The following is a 16,144-nucleotide window of genomic DNA, read 5'->3' as shown; positions in this document are numbered from 1 at the left end:
AATTTGAGGCCAGAAAATATGGCCACCTCCATTATAATGATTCTGCATGGGGGCAGGATGGTGCTGCTCCAGCCACTGCATCTTTATGGTAAAAAACCCCCATATCCTTTTGAATTCCATGCCATGTTCTGTGTCATATTTTAAGTGAGCTAGAAGCATGCTAGAGGCATGCTAGTGAGGTCACTTCCTGCTATTTTCTAGCTGAAAAACAAACACAACCTTGGGCTTGAACCTTGCTTTGCCTAAGGGAAGGGAATGACTGCAAGTGTGTGTGTGTGTGTGTGTGTGTGTGTGTGTGTGTGCGCGCGCGCGCGCGTGCGTGTGTTCATCCATGAAGCTTTGTGGGTGACCTTGGGCCAGATACCATCTCTCAGCTTCCCCTAACTCACCTTCCATCCTTATGTTGTGAGGACAAAAGGAGGGAAGGAATCATGTACACCACCCTGAGCTCTTTGGAGCAAGGGTGGTATAAAACTGTGAAAAATAAATAAGTATACACAGTGGTGTACCTGACTCCTAAGCAGATAAGAATATCTTATCTGCTAAGATAAGAATATCTCCTAAGCAGATAAGAATATCTCCTAAGAATAGCACCACTGAATTCAATGGAACTCACTTCCAAGTAAACAAGCATGAGCTTCTGCTGTAAGAGTGATAAAAGGGAATTGGTGTCAGTGTATTAGTGCCCGATTTCCTCACCAGCTCCAAACACACTGTTTGAAGGCTCTAATCCATATTCTGCACTATGCAGAGTCAAGGACAATATTATATCAAAATGTATGCAGCATCTGGGTTGAAATACAAGAAAACACACTAGGCAGAGGGCGAAGACTATTTTGATAGTCTAGGTAGGGTGCTCCCCTTCCCCATGGTTTAAAAGACTTCCAATTGCCTTATTAAAATTCTTCTTAGGAAACAAAACCGCTGTTTAATATGTAATACCTTCACAAAGTTTGGCCAAATATTTTAGATCTTAGCTTTAAATATTTTGAATTTTAATAATTGTGTATATGTTCTAATGATATTTAAAACACAAAAGGCAATAAAAAAATATTTACAGTTATTCTCTGTTATAGGTTTACGAGATCAAATACTGGTCTTAGAGATGATACAGAGGGGGATGGCATCTGGGCTAGAGTTTAGGAACAGAGTTTGAGAGGATAGATTTGATTTTTACTATAGTGAAAAGCCATCAGTTGCTATTATGATTAAATTTAAAAGGGTGCTTTTAAAATAAAATACCCTTGCTGCAGAAAACTCCAGCAAACTGTGCCTTTAGGCCAAACGAGGGCCAAATTATAATATACTGACAGTCTAGTTTCCACTTCACACACCAAGGTTTTTTTCCACACTGTGATTCTTCAGCTGCTGATGCGTTGCCTTGTCTCCAATCAGCTGTAAGTGGAATTAACACAGTGGTTCCACATGGCACTTAATACAGCAATATTTTCCACATGAAAATCCAGCAATGCTTATCCCCACAGGCAAGAACTTAATATCTGTTTACTCAGAAGTAAGTTGTGTTCAGCAAAAGTCCTTCCCCCTCCAGCTGGCCTTTTAATTGATAGTTTCCTCATTTCCCCTTTCTTTTAAGGCAGTTTCTGCTTCTCAGTTATTGACACTTTAATTAATTGCTTCCTGTTCACCTATGTAGCTATCATAGCATTACTGAATTGGTCCTTTAATTAGTCAGCATCTGCTCCCTGTGGGAGCTGGATTGGGGGCTTTAATTATTGTTTCCTTGTTGCAAGTAGTTGCTTGTTTATTTATTTTAATGATCACAATTATTGTAATAAAATAGAATTTAAAATACTGAAAAATTGCTCTGGCTTCAAAGAAATTCCATGAAAGCTTCCAGGAAGATTTATAGCACATGCATGTGTTTGCATACACACAATAGCGTATCAAGGACAGATGCACGTACTGTGTGTACACACATAGCACCCTACCCACCTGGAGCTGAAACGGCCTAATTGAAGGGCCAGTCCAAGAATGCATGGCCCCACGAGTAAACATATAAGAACATAAGAACATAAGAACAGCCCCACTGGATCAGGCCATAGGCCCATCTAGTCCAGCTTCCTGTATCTCATAGCAGCCCACCAAATGCCCCAGGGAGCACACCAGATAACAAGAGACCTCATCCTGGTGCCCTTCCCTACATCTGGCATTCTGACTTAACCCATTCCTAAAATCAGGAGGTTGCGCATACACATCATGGCTTGTACCCCATAATGGATTTTTCCTCCAGAAACTCGTCCAATCCCCTTTTAAAGGCGTCTAGGCTAGACGCCAGCACCACATCCTGTGGCAAGGAGTTCCACAGACCGACCACGCGCTGAGTAAAGAAATATTTTCTTTTGTCTGTCCTAACCCTCCCAACACTCAATTTTAGTGGATGTCCCCTGGTTCTGGTATTATGTGAGAGTGTAAAGAGCATCTCCCTATCCACTCTGTCCATCCCCTGCATAATTTTGTATGTCTCAATCATGTCCCCCCTCAAGCGTCTCTTTTCTAGGCTGAAGAGGCCCAAACGCCATAGCCTTTCCTCATAAGGAAGGTGCCCCAGCCCCGTAATCATCTTAGTCGCTCTCTTTTGCACCTTTTCCATTTCCACTATGTCTTTTTTGAGATGCGGCGACCAGAACTGGACACAATACTCCAGGTGTGGCCTTAATGAAGTAAGAACATGAAGTAAGAAACATGAAGTAAGAAGATATCTGAGAAGCCAAAGTTGCTTTAAAAGAAAAGGACAAAAAGGTTATTAAGGGGCAATTGCATGGAGAAAGTTCAATAGTGATTTGTCAATTTGAATTGTACAGGGATAGGTCAGTGCTGTAGCTGCAGGTTGAATAAAAAAATAAATCATCACAAATAGGTTAAAAAAGACTGGCAGACCACAGAGAAAACACTGTGCAGGTTAAGCCTATTTATCCACAGATTTTCCATCTGCGGATCTGGCTCAACATGAGTACCCTGAACCTGTGTTGAGCCAGACTTGGCCCAACCTGTGCATTCCGAAGACACCTGGAAAACAAACACACAAGGTCCACTGATGTGACTAATATCATGTTTAGCTTGGTCCTCAGACAGAGAGAACTACTGGTCTGATCTGGCTAGTTTCCGCAGCTCCCTGGGGAGCCACGGTTCACAGTTTGGGAACCACTGCCTTAGAGGTATTTGTGTCCTCATGCTGGAACTGGCGCAAGTCTAAGGAGACCCATTGGGGCTGTGGTGGCTTACCCAGGGATAAGGGGAAGTTTCCCCTTACCTCTGGCTGAGCCACTTCTGGCCCCTATCTTGTTCTGGATACAGCAGATCCCCTGGTTTAGGAGGATTGGATTACACGTTGCATTTTTTACTAAATCACAGTGATTCTGAGTAGAACCAACACCTCGATTTTCAAACATCTCTACAAAATGTGTGTAGCAGAGAAGACAATCAGTACAGCCTTGTTACAACTACCACCTTATCTGTATATGATCACATTTTGGTGGTCCAATTCTGAAAACATGCATATCTCTGATCCCTTTAGTCCTGATCCACCTTTTGGAAGATGATCCTCTTCCTGACCATATTTATACGTGAGACTGTATGTTCCTAGCTCCTCTGATATCTATTCTGTACTTCTGCCTGAAGCAACTTTGCCCCTGCTCCCAGAATTTTGCTATCCATTCTGAACCTTAACTTTGGCCTGACTTGGACTGAAGGGCATAAGGTTCTCTGACCCTTCCAACTGATCACTTATAAGTATGATTCCAAAGGGTTTCAACATTTCCTCTTTGCAATGAGGGGGTAATAATGGCCCACTTAATGGAAGTATTTTACAGATTACTGAGATGATGAACATGACAAGAACACTTCTTGTCAAAAATACCACATGACAAGAACACTTCTTGTCAAAAATACCACATAAATGCAATGTGCATTTATTTGGTTGCTAACAATTGGAAGGTGCTCTTGTCAGCTGACACAGGACCCAATCCTATCCAACTTTCCAGCAGCAGTGCAGCCACAATATAGTCCCAAGGTAAGAGAACAAATGTTCCCATACCTTGAGGAGGCTTCTGTGACTGCCTCCCCAACACAGGAAGCAGTGCACACCCCATTGGCACAGCAGCACCGGCACTGGAAAACTGGATAGGATTGGGTCCACAGTCATAATCCAATGCCAACTTCATTACATCCCAGTTTACATCCCAATGGTGGGTGATAATTCAGACGATAAGACAGATCAATCTGTACAACTGATACATGATATCCAGAAAACATCTCACAGAAGGAAGCAATTATCACATAGAAACCATGGCTATGGGCACCATAGAGGGATAAATTGCAATGTTCTTAAGAATAAGTGCCTGTTTCTTCATAATTTAACCTTAACCTATGCTAACCGTCATCCTAAATATCTTCACATAAGATCTTCACAAGAATTTAATCTGATTTAGGAAGCAATTATCCTAACATATTATTTTTAGCAACATCAGAAATTATATCAATTGTCTCTTTCAGAGGTTGAAATGGATTGTTAGGCGGGGGGATACAATAGGACAGCAAGGGAGGAAGTGGATCTGCTAATAAGCTTGGCAGCTGAGCAACAGACAGTGATATCGGCAGCCATCACCCACTCCTGGTTGTCAGGGAGGAGGATGGATAGGCAGCACCTGACTGGGACAAGATGGGGATACTTCTCTTAAAGAGGTCCCAGGGCAAAGGGAAACAGGAGAAGGGGGGGGGGAAGAGAGCTAGGAAATCAAAGGAACAGACAAGAGCAGGGGCAACCCCTGGGGATCAGACAGGGAATGCAAGGGGGAAGTCCCATGAACTCTGGAAGAGAGTAACAGGGTAAAAGAGGAGAACCTTCCCATGTGGGAAAGGTTAGGCCTGAAAGTGGAAGGAGGGGAACAGACAGGAAGGGGCATGGAAGCTTGGGTTCAAGAAGAAAGGGAGAGGAGGAAGGTGGGGGAAGAAGAAGGCAACCAAGTTGCAGGTGCTTGGCAAGAAGCCCAGGGCATAGGAGGAAGTAGCTTGCCTAGGCCATTATCCACCTAGAGCCAAGACTGGAGAAGGGGTTCCAGGGACCCAGAGCTCCAGCAGGCCTTAGGAGACATAGTGAGCCAAAAAGTGGCTTGGAGTTTGACATACCTGCAAAGAAGAAGGCTTTACAATATAAGAAATTCCAACATGTCTCTCCAGAGACTGATCAGAAAGAAAAGGTTGAAGTTTACCCAAGAAGTTGGGACAACCCCTTTCCTATTTTTGTTAATCCTGATCAAATAAAGTGACTGTGATTGCACTTCCAGTGTCCAAAGTGGCACTTGAGTGGGTTTCACAAATTCTCAGGAAGTGGAACTCCCTCCAGGAGGAGGAGGAGGTGGAGATGCCAGGGCTCTAAACCTCTAGGAAAAAATCAATACCCACATATTTTACAGTTCCTTAGTGGTAAGGACAGGCCCATAGCATTTGTATTTATCTGGCACCATTTATTTGGGCATTTAGAAGCGCCAGGAAACCAGGGCTGTTTCATGCATTACAAAGCAAGAAACTCAATATGCTACTGAATTTCTATTCAGCAGAGAATTTTAGTCAATCCAATCACTCTAATAAGTGCACTTCTATGATAACGTGTTTGCAAACATGTTTGTCACACTCACAATTTAAACTTTTGGGTTTATATCTAAACAAGATGTAATGTGTCATAGAGCTGTTATCTTGTTCAATTTCTTTAATCTGCAAATGCATTGTGGATAAAACCTTCTGCTGTTTTAAGCAAAGTCTAAGATTCCCAAAGGCTATTTTAGTGCTGCATAATGCAATCTGCTATTAGGATTCCTTTATAGGCCGTGTCAAAAAATGCCTTTTCTTCCATTTCACAAGGCATTTTAAGACTAAACGCTTTGCATTCATTAACAAAAAACACACATGGCAGGCATGGTGAATTTATAAAGCAATTCAAAAATTCCTAATAGTGCTTGAACCTCAGGCAGTCCTTGAGCATCCAAGTACAGATAAATGTTTGGTTAGCAAATGACTCAGTGGTAAGGACTGCAGGTCCACGGAGAGGGAAACATCGCAAAATTACTCTAGGGTTAGAAAAGGTCTGATAAACTGTCTACAAAACTCCATAATGTTGCCAGATACCAATTATTTTAAATGATGTATCTTATCTGAACGTGCTGAAGAAGAATTAAACATATCAGAAAGTTAATAGCTTTTGAGAATGGGAAAAAGCCTCCATTCTGCAGAAATCATTGGTAATTCAGCTTTAAGAGAGGGGTGTTGCTACAAAATGTTGCAGTATGCACATCTTATGCACACTTACCTCAGTGTAAGTCCCTGGGATTTATTCTCATAATGGGATTACTTCTCAGTAAACATGCACAGGATTGTATTTCAAGTCCTAGTGGACTCACTAGGACCTCACCTCTGTGAGGTTCCCCAGCGCTATAAACTGTGCTTCCGACAAACCAGAAGCACAGTTTCCGCCCCCATTGGGAAACTCAGAGGCTTCCGCAGGGTCCTGAAGGCCAGCACCTGGGGCATTTGCCCCAGGTAGCTCTATGGCAGGCACGCAACTGCTCTTCGGAAATCACAATCTACTTTGTGGGTGGAAGTCTCCTGCTCCCCCCTCCCACACCTGCCAACTCTGAAGAAGCTTTCCACAGACCTCTTTGAAGAAGAGTTAACAGTCTGTAGACATGGACATAGCAGCAGCTGAGACCTGGAGGGAGAGGAGTTCAAATCAACTAACCAAGGTCATTCATTCAAGATGTTCTGCAACTTAAAGATTTCCAGTTACAGAACACAAATGGCACCATCTGAGACTAGTTGCATCACATCACACCACCAGAGGTCTTTTAAAATCTTCAGGGCCAGGACTCTGGCAGTGAACTTCTGGACTTGGTAGAATCAACTCCTGTTGTCCCTGGGAGCTCTCCAAAGACAATGCAGGACTTGAGTCAGACCAGAGGATTTCTGGCAGAGTGCACTTTGTTAATGTTTGTGATGGGCTTCAATTCCTAGATTTTGCTCAGCACAGCCTGAGCTCAGCTGAACAAGACAAAGGAAAGGCTTGCAGTCATTCTGCTCTGGTCTGTGTCTTAATATTTATTTTAGGAAGTTCCAGGGCATGAATATTTCTGCTTCCACCTGGCCTTACTTGAATATTCCTACTATCTATGACAATACTGACTGGGCCGGAAAACCAAGCAAAAGCAGGGATATACAAATGCCGTGCCATTTTCTCCCAGATAAAAAAGCTGAGCTCAGAAGTTGCCCTGGGGAATTGTGTGTATCAGTGTGGCTATTTAACAGGCTTCCTACTACTTTCAGATTTTAAAATGGATGCACTTCCTGATAGACCTTTACAAGGAACTGAACTGGGAAGCCCATAAAATATTTACGTCCTTTCTGCTTGGCAAGCTCATTAGCCATTGTAAAGATTGTTTGCTATTTAGCTTTTCTTTTGCTTGGCTGTCCAAAAGATCATTCTTTTGTTAACTCTGGAACGCCAAAGTGCTTTCATTTGGTTTCATTATTTTAAACTAATATCTTTCATGTATTTTTTCCCATTTAGCTGTAAATGTAAAAATGTACACAAGTGCAGTGAAACGTTACCCAAAGGCCTAGACACCTCAACTTTGTTCACCTTCGCTAATTGAAGGTTGTATGCAGACCCATTTGGTTTCTTCTGAAATGTTTTGACAGAGACCAAGATCATTCAGCTCTATTCTGCCCTAACTCTAAAGAGGCCAGGTCATTTTGTGCATACTCAAAGACCTCCATTATGGTATGGGATCTAGCATATTAGAGGCCTCCCTGGATGTTGCCAGAAATTGGTCCTGAATCCACCAAACAACGCAGCAGATTCTGCATCCATTCCAAAAAGGTTTCTGCTCAGTCAACACTGAAGGTTCTGGCTCTGGACTTTGGCAGCACCCCTAATGACAACCTCCACAATAAAAGCTATTGAGGATGTGGTCAGTTTGTTTTTGTCTTCAGGGTCCAGTGTTACCTTGAAATTCATCACAAGTGGAACCAAATGCATAACAAATAGTAACATTATGTGATACTTCTGATGCTAGACTGTATCATTTCAGGCTACAGCAAGAAAAACAGTACAATCCTATGTAAGTTTACTCAGAAGTCCTACTGTGATCAATAGAGCTAACTCCTGTGAAAGAGCACAGAGGTTTGCACTAGCACAGTGTCTGAATGCTCCTTCATGTAAACAAAACCCTGTCTCCTCATTTAAAACTAGTATAATGGAGCTATTTGGCAAGAGCACACACTAGATGGTGCATGCTAATGCAGGGGATTTTTCAAGCCAAACATCCAATTCTCCCATTTATAGCCTGGCCCAACAACAGATGCATCACTTAGGACTAATGACTTATATAGCCATTCTAAGGCAAAAGCTAACCAAGTAGGAGACAGCATTTCTGAAACAGATACATCTGAAACAGATGCAGTAGATACGGCCTACTACAAATCAATAATAAGACACAAAAAGATAAGATTTTATGCTACATCAAAAACATCTGGCACAATCCAATGGAAAAGTTATCTTGCACAAGTTTAACTGAAATGACTGGAAGCTGCAAAAGAGATTTACATTGTGACTCCCCTCCATTTATTTCAATAGAGCTTGTGCACAAGAACTTCCCATCTCGTTTCACCTTCACAAATTACCTTTGAAATGCAGATAATTCCACAGTGTTTGATTTATCAAAAAGTACCCAACTCAAAGAAAAAAACAACAGGAGGAACCAACCCAAGACATTTATTCAATTAGTGAAAATGACTTTTCAGACTAAATAGAAATTATTTAAAACAAATGCCAAGTTATGAGATGTCATTAACAGTGCAATTCTGTGAATATTTACTTAGAAGCAAACACCAATGTGCTCAATGGTATTTACTCCCGGGTAAGTGTGTACAGGATTGCAGCCTCAATTTTTTATTGAAATGCCTCAGACAGCAAGACTGTAATTGTCTTCTTACAGAGCAATCCTATGTTTACTCAGAAGTAAGTTCCATTGTGTTCAATGGGGCTCACTCCCAGGAAAGGGTGTATAGAATTGGCAGGCTCTGAAAGAACCCAGAGAGTCCACAGTATAATCATATATATACTTCAATTACGGTCATGTTTGTGTTAGTCTATGCCTCCAAGTGTAAACAAGTGGTTCTGAAATGTAGAAAAAATTGGGAAAGAAAACACAGTTCAGAGTTTGAATTATGATATGTTTATTGCTGTGCCAGGGGATGCTAAAGGCAAACACACTATATTTGCCACGAAGAGATAATTGAAAATACCCTCCAGGTGACACGGACCCTGTCTCACTCTGTCTGCTACCATTGTGGTATGGGCCTCCCACATGCCAAATGGTGCTGTCAGAAAAATGGAGCAGAGATGTGGAGACCCATACATGATTATGGATGTCTGCAGCCCTGACAAAGGGGTCTTGGACTCCTGCCCACCACTGGGGAGCGGGAACCAACCTGTACAGGGTCAGTAGTCCATGTACACACACATAAACAATGTGTGTATTTTTATTGTTTATGTACACACACAAACAATCTTACATTGATTATACCTATATTTTACATTCTAATGTGCATATTTGTATCACCTTAGACCTAAACACATGGTGTGAGGAGGCCCTTAGAGGGGATTTCATCATGTTACTCTGAATCTTGCTCATTCAAAGTTAGCCATTCAAAGTTGAAAAGAATCCCAAGCCCCCAAAACAGGGATTCAAAGCTGCTCCCTAATTTGGCATATATAAGGTCATGTCCTCTTAAGTTGCATTAACTAATGGAGAATAAAAACCACTGCTTCATTTTGCATTCATGAGAACAGATTAGAATTCCCACCTTTTACATAATCTCCACTAAAAGGTGAGATATGAGGGGAATCATCCTTTTTGCTTTGTAACCATTCTTACTGTCTTTACTGGGGTTAGGTTTCCCTTGCAGGCCCTGCAGCAAAGCTACAATTCCACTTCATTTGAAATCTATAGCCAGTAGATCTTGTTTCTTCCAACAGCTAACATATTACCCAGAAAAGATACAACTGCAGAATTCAGTTGTATTAAGTAATACAACTTAAGTAATAATTAAGGTCAGCTTACCGTTACACCAAAAAAGTTGGTTTCATTCATCGCATCCAGGAAAATTTTTCCAAGTTCTTTGTTGGTGTAGTTAAAGTCCTCAATTTTTTGGTGTTTGTTGGTGGTATTGAGTTGCTTCATTGCCTGCTGCAGTGTTTTGGCAATTACCCATATTCCATCATAAGCAAAGCCATGGAACTTACTTGGCTCAACGTTTCCCCGCCTTTCATCATACTCCTTTTCATACTGCTGTGGGGTCTGTGGAAAAGAATATAAGACTGGTTCATGGGTCAGCATGTAAAGTCTGTGTCCAATATTTACAATCTGAAACAATTAAAAATAATTAAAATTAGTGATGACCTTAAGAGTCATATGAATTTTAAGAAGGAAAATTATTTCAAGAGAGATAACGCATAAGTATTTTGTACCTACATAAATGTATGGATAGTCCAGTCATCAACATCTAGTAATGCTGGAAAAATCAATTTCAGCTATTAGATGTTACTGCAGCTATGTGCTGCAAGAACCCTCTAGTCCAGCACTGTAGGCAACTGCTGATTAAGGTATTATAGTTGCTAGAACAGTTGCACAAATAATGACTGAGGAAGTCTAGCTGCATGAGAAGCGTGATGTGGAATAAAGAGCACTCATGAAAGAAACAATAGCAATTTATGTTAGCTTGCTAACTAGGACTACTTGTCATAAACATATTCTGTCAGTACTTAAAGAGATGCACTAGCTACCATTCCCAGTCACAATTTAAAGTGCTTATGCTTACTTTTAAAGCATTATACAGTTTAGGATTTAAATAGTTAAAGGGACACCTGCTCCCACATGTTTCTACATATGCACTGAGAAAATCTTTGTAGGCCCTTCTGAAGGTGCCTCAGGTGGTAAGATGTCTTCTCATTGTTGTAGTGCCCCATCTAAACCATTTCCTCCCTAGAGAGTCTAACCTGTTGCTCTTGCTCTTATACACTGTTTTAGTCCCATTTCAATCCGCTATTACTTTAAAAAAAAGTTAGTTTTATTTAGTTTTTCAGTAGTTACAATACAGAATTGACAAAACCCATAATCCTCCACCTCTAACTGCTTAAGTTCCTTCCTCCTATGTCCGTTAACTTTTTATTACAGAATACTATTCAATCAAACAATTCACCAGCTAACAGTGATAAGTACCAATAACACATAGACACATTGTTATTTCTTTCAGTGTATCTACTTGATTTAATGTATCTTCCTTTTGCAATTATTTTATTCTTTTCACTTCATATAGTTGCTTTGTGTATTTTAAAACAGAAAAGTGGGCTACAAATACTCTATTCCAGAGGTTCTCAAACAGGGGGCATCGCAATGTACCAGCCTGACAAGCTCTGTGTTTACCCCTTTAAGGGGTGGGGAGGAGGGAATGTAGCAGCATGATCCCCAGGATCGCGCCGCGGACAGGGGCAACAGGAGCTTCATTTTTCTCACAATCAGTGGCAGCAGGCCTCTTTGGGGTGCAGGGAGCCCCACGGAAGCCTCTGCCTCCACAGTGCTGCCTGAGCCTGGGAAAATCTAAAAATAAAAATTGTGACCCAGTTCTGTTTTCGTGATCGAAAACCAGAAGTGGGTCATGACTTTTAGATTTAGATTTTCCCAGGCTTGGGAAGCCCTGAGGAGGTTTCCATGCACCCCAAGGAGTCTGCTGCTGCTGCTGCTGGTGAGGAAAATGAAGCCCCCATCAGCCCTGGCAACAGCGCAATCCTAGGGATTGCACTGCTGCATTCCCCCCTCCCCTGCAAAGACTTACTGCGGCTTCCAAACTCCCAGATAATTTGTGAACTGCTCTTCTATATTAATACAATTACATAAATGTGGGATAAAGATACTTATGGAAGAAAGTGTAGCAATTTCTGTGAATAAAATCGTCTGAATCTCCAGGAGATTCCGGGGAAACTTTCCGGGGGCTTTCCCAGATTTCAAGGAGCTAATAAGCTCCATAATTTCAGAAGGCGAGACAGGAGACCACTGAATCTCCACCATATCCTACTCCTTGAAGGAATGCAATTGCTGAATCAAAAAGAGGAGGCGGGGGTCAATCCCCCATTTGGTCAATTTCCTCCACAGAATATTTCTATTAATAGAATCAAAAGCACCTTTAAGATCAATGAAAGCAGAGTATAATTTGGTGCCATAGGGTACAGAATACTTGCTAGCTAAAAAAGAGAGAGTAAATATATCTACTTGTGGAGGCTACAGTGGAGATCTACAGTGGAGGCTCCCGGACGCAAACCAATTTGTTCCCTACCCAGGGAGACCTATTGAATCAGCCCAGGATGTAAGTTTATTTAAAAGATACCAGGAGTACAACTTCCCAATAAATGAAAGGAGACCGATTGGCCTATAGTTGTTAGGAGAGGCCAGGTCTCCTTTTTTAAAAATTGGGACTATTACGGAGGCTAGCCAAGTAGCAGGAATTAAACCAGATTTATTAATTAATGTAAATAGATTGGACAAAGGAGTGGACCATCATAAAGGATTATTAATAAGGAACTCAGCTGAAATTTCATCTGGGCCGGGGGCTTCCCCAGATTTCAAGGAGCTAATAAGCTCCATAATTTCAGAAGGCGAGACAGGAGACCACTCCGGCAAGTCAGGAGGGCATGGGGAATAGTTAATATCTGGGTCTGGAGCAGAAAAGACTTTTGAATAATAAGTAATCCAAGTGGAAGAAGAAATCAGAGAAGGGGATATATGACTTGATTGAGAATGAGTGCGTGAAACCAAAGACCAGAAAAGCTTGTGATTGTTGGAACGAATTGCATCGTAAACTCCAGTTTTTTGGAGCAAATACATGTTTCTTATAATCAAAGAAACTGCCACATGTTTTTTTGAGCAGGAAAAAAGTTTTAAGCATTTCTGGGGAGGGATCACGGGATACGGAGTGAAAAAAGTGCCTGATATATTTCTTGGCGGCCCAGCACTCAGCAGCAAACCAAGAAGGGGGATGACAATGTGCAGTCAAAACCAGAGGCAATCTCAATGACTGGACCAGTGACTGAGTAAGCAACTCGTAAAGTGCAATGGTGATAGGAGACGATCAGGTCTCAGATAACTCCAAACAAAAATCCATAACCTCACTCATTCTGGTTCAGTTTTTAAAGGCCTCTTCGGATTTAATAGACCATCTTAGACTGTGAAATGTATGAGTAGGAAAAGTATTATGCTCCTCGGGAAGAGGGGTAAGAGACAAATTCAGAAGAATTGGCAGGTGATCACTACCCGGCAGTTGATCGACAGTAAAATATAAAATAAAAGTAAAAATATCTGAAGAAATAAGGATATAATCCAGGACACTAGCCCCTTTATAAGAGAAATGGGTCATTTTACCTGGAATATCATTAGCGATAGAGCCATTTAAAATATACAAATTGAATTCAAGACAAAGATCTACCAAATAAGAAGTACAGGCATTAAATAAGGGATCCATAGACAATCTAGGACCTTGGAATTCCAGAGGGATAAAATCTTCAGGGTCCCAATTTATATGTTGGGCTAGTGCGACATTGTCAGAGCCTAACCTAGAGTTAAAATCTCCCAAGAGTAATAAAAACACAAGGGGGTTAGACATAAGATAGTCTGATATAAAAGATTTAACCTCATCCCAAAGCGAAAAACAATCAGGATGGGAGGGGTTCTATATTGTCCCCCATGTTGTTTAACATCTACATGAAACCACTGGGAGAGGTCATCCAGGGATTTGGAGCTGGGTGCCATCAGTATGCTGATGACACTCAGCTCTATCTCTCCTTTCCACCTGACTCCAGGGTGGCTGTCTCTGTCCTGGAGCGTTACCTGGAGGCAGTTGGGATCTGGATGAGGGTGAACAAGCGGAGATTAAATCCGGACAAGACAGAGGTCCTCCTGGTGCAGAAATCCACAATGCGGGTGCTGGACTATCGCCCTGCTCTGAATGGGATTGCACTCCCCCTGAAAGAGCAGGTTCGCAGCTTGGGGGTTCTCCTGGACTCGCAGCTCCTCCTGGATGCCCAGGTGTCGACTGTGGCCAGGGGTGCCTTTGCCCAGCTTTGCCTGGTGTGCCAGCTGCGGCAGTACTTGTCTCAGGCAGATCTGGCCATGGTGGTCCATGCCATAGTGACATCAAGATTAGATTATTGTAATGCGCTCTACGTGGGGCTGCCCTTGAAGACGGTCCGGAAGCTACAACTAGTGCAGAATGCGGTGGCTCGGGTGGTTGCTGGGGGTCGGTAGTTTGACTCTGACATGCCGCTACTCCAGCGGCTGCACTGGCTGCCCATTCGTTTCCAGGCTGAATTCAAGGTGCTGGTTATGAACTTTAAAGCCCTAAACGGCTTGGGACCAGCGTATTTGAGAGAGCACCTTCTTCTGTATAATCCGGTCTGTTCTCTAAGGTCATCAGAAGGGGCCCTGTTGGTTGTGCCGTCATTGAGAGTGGTGAAGGGAATGGCGGCCAGAAACAGGGCCTTTTCGGTGGTGGCACCTGCACTATGGAATTCCCTCCCCTTTGAATTGAGAGCAGCTTCCTCATTATTAATGTTCCAGCGGGGTCTGAAGACTTTTTTATTCAGGAAAGCCTTCGAGGCACTATAAGGGTTGTTTTTATAGATTTATAAATTATGTCTTTTACTGTGTGCTTTCAATCTGCTACTTTGTTTTTTATCTTGTTTTAATTGTTTTTAAGTGTTTTGTATTTTTAATGTTTATCTGTTGCCTTGCATTTTAACTTGATTGTTAGCCGCCTTGGGTGCCCTTCAGGGAGAAAGATAGAATACAAATCTAATAAATAAATAAATAAATAAAAAGCGTGTCTGCACAGATGACCACTTGAAGAACTACTGTTATAGGTAAGCAACCTGTAATCCTCCATTATCATCATCTCTGTGCTGTCACATGTAATGGAGTTTAACAAGGTTTACTTCTCCCCAACCATTGGAGGTGGATGCAGGTCAGTGATTAGAAAATGTTCTGCATCACAGCACACCTAAATGAACCATCAGCTCTCAACCTCACGTCCAGGATCTAGTTGTTGATAAAGGTTGACAGTATAAACCAGTTTGCTGTTCTACAGTGCTCTGAGAGAAAAAGAACTCTCTGGTTCATGTTGCTGGATAAAACTGCTCTGGTGGAGTGTGCTCTCAAAGAGTCTGATGGCTCTTATAGCACAATCCTATGTCTGTCTACTCAGAAGCCCCACTATTTAAGTGTGTGCAGGACTACAGCCTTAGTCAGCAGGTAAGCCAGGAGATAGTTCTGCACTGGCATCCAATGAATGTCTACTCAGTTCTGCACTGGCATCCAATGAATGTCTACTCAGATCTGAGTTTGCTGGGACTAGATCCCAGGCAAGTGTGTATCACAGTTCAGCCGTAAAACACAGTTCTATGCAGATCTACTCTTATGTCCTGTTGAATTCAATGGGGCTTACTCCCAGGTAAGTGTGCATAGGAGTGCTTACTTGTTATCTAGTTAGCCAGACATTGCGTATACAGATTTTTACTCTTGCAGGGTGCCAGTAACACAGGAAGAGCCTGCAGTTTTCTTGGAATAGTACAGTTCTAATAAACTGTACTATTAAACTGTACTGAAAGAAAGGGCTTGCTTAATGTCTAGATCTCTTTCTCCTGAAGCTTGAAAGAATAAAGTCAATGCCAAGTTTTGATTAATGCAGAACACTGAGACCACTTTAGGCAAAAAAAAAAAAAAGTCTGATCTCAATACCATTGTGTTTGAATGAATGAAATTTGAATTATAGAGGGGCAGTGAACACAGTTCTCTAGTCCTCTTACTTCTGAAGTAACAGCTATCGGAAACAGCATATTGAAGGTGAGAAGACATAAGCCCTCCTTAACCTTAGCTCAAAAGATTCACCCACTAAGTTGGGACAAATCCAATGACAAACTCTGATAAAGTTGAAGATTTGATTGGTGGATAGACTGGATAGACCCTTGAAGAACTTTCTAACCAGCAGGAAAGCAGTGGGCACTGTCTATTGCCAAATGGAAGACAGA

The 16,144-nt window shown here is 41.9% G+C and overlaps 1 protein-coding gene across 1 annotated transcript in view; it reads right to left on the bottom strand.

Annotated features, from left to right (window-relative positions):
• GABBR2 (gamma-aminobutyric acid type B receptor subunit 2) overlaps positions 1-16,144 on the bottom strand; it is a 401,480-nt gene that overhangs the window by 233,705 nt on the left and 151,631 nt on the right. Inside the window, exon 8 of the mRNA XM_066625127.1 lies at positions 10,134-10,370. Coding sequence (XP_066481224.1) covers positions 10,134-10,370 — 237 coding nt within the window. The remainder of the gene's footprint in view (positions 1-10,133; positions 10,371-16,144) is intronic.

Source organism: Tiliqua scincoides, chromosome 4 (genome assembly GCF_035046505.1).
Source record: "Tiliqua scincoides isolate rTilSci1 chromosome 4, rTilSci1.hap2, whole genome shotgun sequence".
Lineage (NCBI taxonomy): Eukaryota > Metazoa > Chordata > Lepidosauria > Squamata > Scincidae > Tiliqua > Tiliqua scincoides.
Note: the sequence above shows the minus strand (reverse complement) of the source record. Positions and strands in the feature narration are given on the sequence as shown.